At 55.6% G+C, this 2500-nt stretch overlaps 1 protein-coding gene across 20 annotated transcripts in view; it reads left to right on the forward strand.

Annotated features, from left to right (window-relative positions):
• dop (microtubule-associated serine/threonine (MAST) protein kinase dop) overlaps nt 1-2500 on the forward strand; it is a 235439-nt gene that overhangs the window by 209270 nt on the left and 23669 nt on the right. Inside the window, exon 1 of one of the 20 annotated variants that reach the window (XM_086552685.1) lies at nt 53-364. The exons of 17 other annotated variants lie outside the window; for them this stretch is intronic. In XM_086552685.1, coding sequence (XP_086408811.1) covers nt 254-364 — 111 coding nt within the window. In that variant the 5' untranslated portion in view covers nt 53-253. Of the gene's footprint in view, nt 1-52; nt 365-1958; nt 2403-2500 lie in introns of those variants that run through there. 2 more of the 20 variants (XM_086552683.1, XM_086552684.1) reach the window with 2 other exon arrangements.

The following is a 2500-nucleotide window of genomic DNA, read 5'->3' on the forward strand; positions in this document are numbered from 1 at the left end:
TGAAATACAAGTGATGCTGAAGATTTCGTTATCCTGCAGATGAACTTTGCGTGCTCGAAGGAATTTTGAAAGAGAGAGCAGTCGCAGGAAAAGAAATATATACGTATATAATTAAACTGATATTTACGAGAAGACAAAGAAAGACTCGGGACAGTGACTCCAGTGTCATAAATCTATTAATTAAAGAAACCCCGACACATGATTAAGGGAAAGCCATAGTTAATTAAGAGAGAACACCTCTTCCACAACCCTCATGTGCAACGCGTGTGAAATGCTGTCCGTGTTCAGGCCAGACACGCCCACCATGGCGCGAACCATAGACTATGAGTTCCGTCTGCAACTGCCCACCTGTTGTCGTTTTCAGGTAAGGCGCGTGGATGTGTAGGTTGGGCGTGTTGATCCGTGTGTTGCCTCCTCTGGCGGTTGCCTCGTGTCGTTTCGTGTCATGTGATATTTGTCTGCGTTTTTTTTTTTTTCGTTCTCGTGCCCTTTGTTCGTTCGATTTGTTTCGTGTCGTGTCGTGTCGTGTCATTGCCTCTCCCTTTGCATTGTCCTGGCGTATTGAAGTTAGTTTTTTTCGTAACTCCCGTTGCAGGTGTTCTAATAACGTTTAACGGTTTTGTTGTTTCGTTGTTATGACTTGCTCTAACATCACCACTCACCACGTGTTATAGTGCTCAAGAAACCCTATCCAGGTCTGTTCTTAAGCTCTGCAGATACACATTCTCGTTTTCTTTATCCGCGCTCTGCATAAACGAAGCTTATTTGCAATCGGAAAGCAACGAGAACTCGGAAGATGTTGAAACCTCTTGTAGTACACGGGAATACCTCGCACACACTAGGCAGGCTGTAGAGTTCCTTCCTCACGTGTGTGTGTGTGCGTGTGTGTGTGTGCGTGCGTGCGTGCGTTCATGTGAGTGAGTGTGTGTGCGTGCGTGCGTGCGTTCATGTGAGTGAGTGTGTGTGCGTGAAATGGAAGCACGGAGGAGGCAGAAGCGGTGGGCAAGCAGGCAGGCAGGCTCTCCAGGGAAGCAGGTTGGGCTGGTGTTCCCGCCTCGCTTTGGCCGTCCCGCACAAAGGCTCTCGCCGCCGCGGCCGCGCCGTCCTGCTTCCCGCCGCTGTGTGGCCTTGCTTACCTGGCCCCTCCTACTCCAGCTCCCTTTCCTTCTTTGCCTTCTACTCATCCTATTCCTCCTACTCCTCTGTTTCTCCGTTTACCTCCCGTCTCTTCCTTTCCCCCCCACTCCAAATTCTACTACCCATGTCCCACTCCCATTTGCTATCCATACTTGCTGTTTGTCCAGTAAGCTTGGGGCATTGTCTTTGTGTTCGGGGCATGGAATAGAGGGTACGATGGAGGAGGAGGAGGAGGAGGAGGAGGAGGAGGAGGAGGAGGAGGAGGAGGAGGAGGAGGAGGAGGAGGAGGAGGAGGAGGAGGAGGAGGAGGAGGAGATGGAAATGGACTTGGTATTGTGTTTTCAAGCGTTTGATGATTGTAGTGATTTGCATAATAGATGCATGTGCTGCGTGGCTTTAATTTGCGAATGCGGTTGCTAAATTGATCGGCTTTGTTGGTCCGTGCATCGTTGAATGTGCAAATGCATCATGATTGGTCTTTTCTTCGTTGTTCTCAAAGCCTAGGATTATGGAATTGGATTTTTTTTTTAATGAAAGATTTACCTGAACGAAAACCCTCTGTTGCTTTTGCCATTGGAACCGCCTGCAGAACCGAACGAACCGACATATCGTTTCCGATTACCGAGGGAACCATCCCCGTGAACCCGGGAACTTCCGTGGGCGCCGACGTTTGAGCTCGATTCGAGAGGCGTTGTCGCGGCCGCAAAGGTTGTGTCTGCGCGTGGGTCGCTGACGGCGTGACCCTAACCCACCCCCATACCCCTGATAACCCCCCCCCCCTTCTGCCCCGCCCTCACCCGTATGGCTTCCGCAGGCCCAGGAATGGAGGCAGCCCTTCTCTCGCGGTGATGGTGGTGGGCGGCCGGCCCTCCCCGGCACCCACCCCCGTGCTGGGACCCCCGCCCATCCGCGCCTACTGCATGGGGGGCACGTGGCACCACTACCACCACCACCACCAGCAGCACGCCAGCTCCACCCCCGCCACGCCCATGGCCGCCCAGACGCCCACGCTGCCGCACGGGCCGTCCCCCCTCGTGCGCTCAGGCTCGGTGCCTGGCGAGGCGGCGGGGGTGGCGGGGGAGGCGGACGACCAGCTGCCGCCCCTGCGCCCGCCGCGCGCCCCCGACGCGGAGTCGCTCGGTGCGGGCGTGGGCCTGGGCGGCCGCGGCATGTCCCGCTCGGTGTCCGACTCCACGCTGCGGCAGGCGGCGTCGCGCGCGGCGCTGCACCTCCCCCTCCCTGTCACCTCCCTCATGCACTTCAAGGTACACGCGGCTCACCCGGACCCGCACGCGCGCATACTCACACACACACTACATGGATACTAAGTGGATGCTACATGCACATCCACACACTCACTCAC

This window comes from Penaeus japonicus, unplaced genomic scaffold, assembly GCF_977035675.1.
Source record: "Penaeus japonicus unplaced genomic scaffold, GWHDUDI00000001_assembly GWHDUDI00000027, whole genome shotgun sequence".
NCBI classification, from domain to species: Eukaryota; Metazoa; Arthropoda; class Malacostraca; order Decapoda; family Penaeidae; genus Penaeus; species Penaeus japonicus.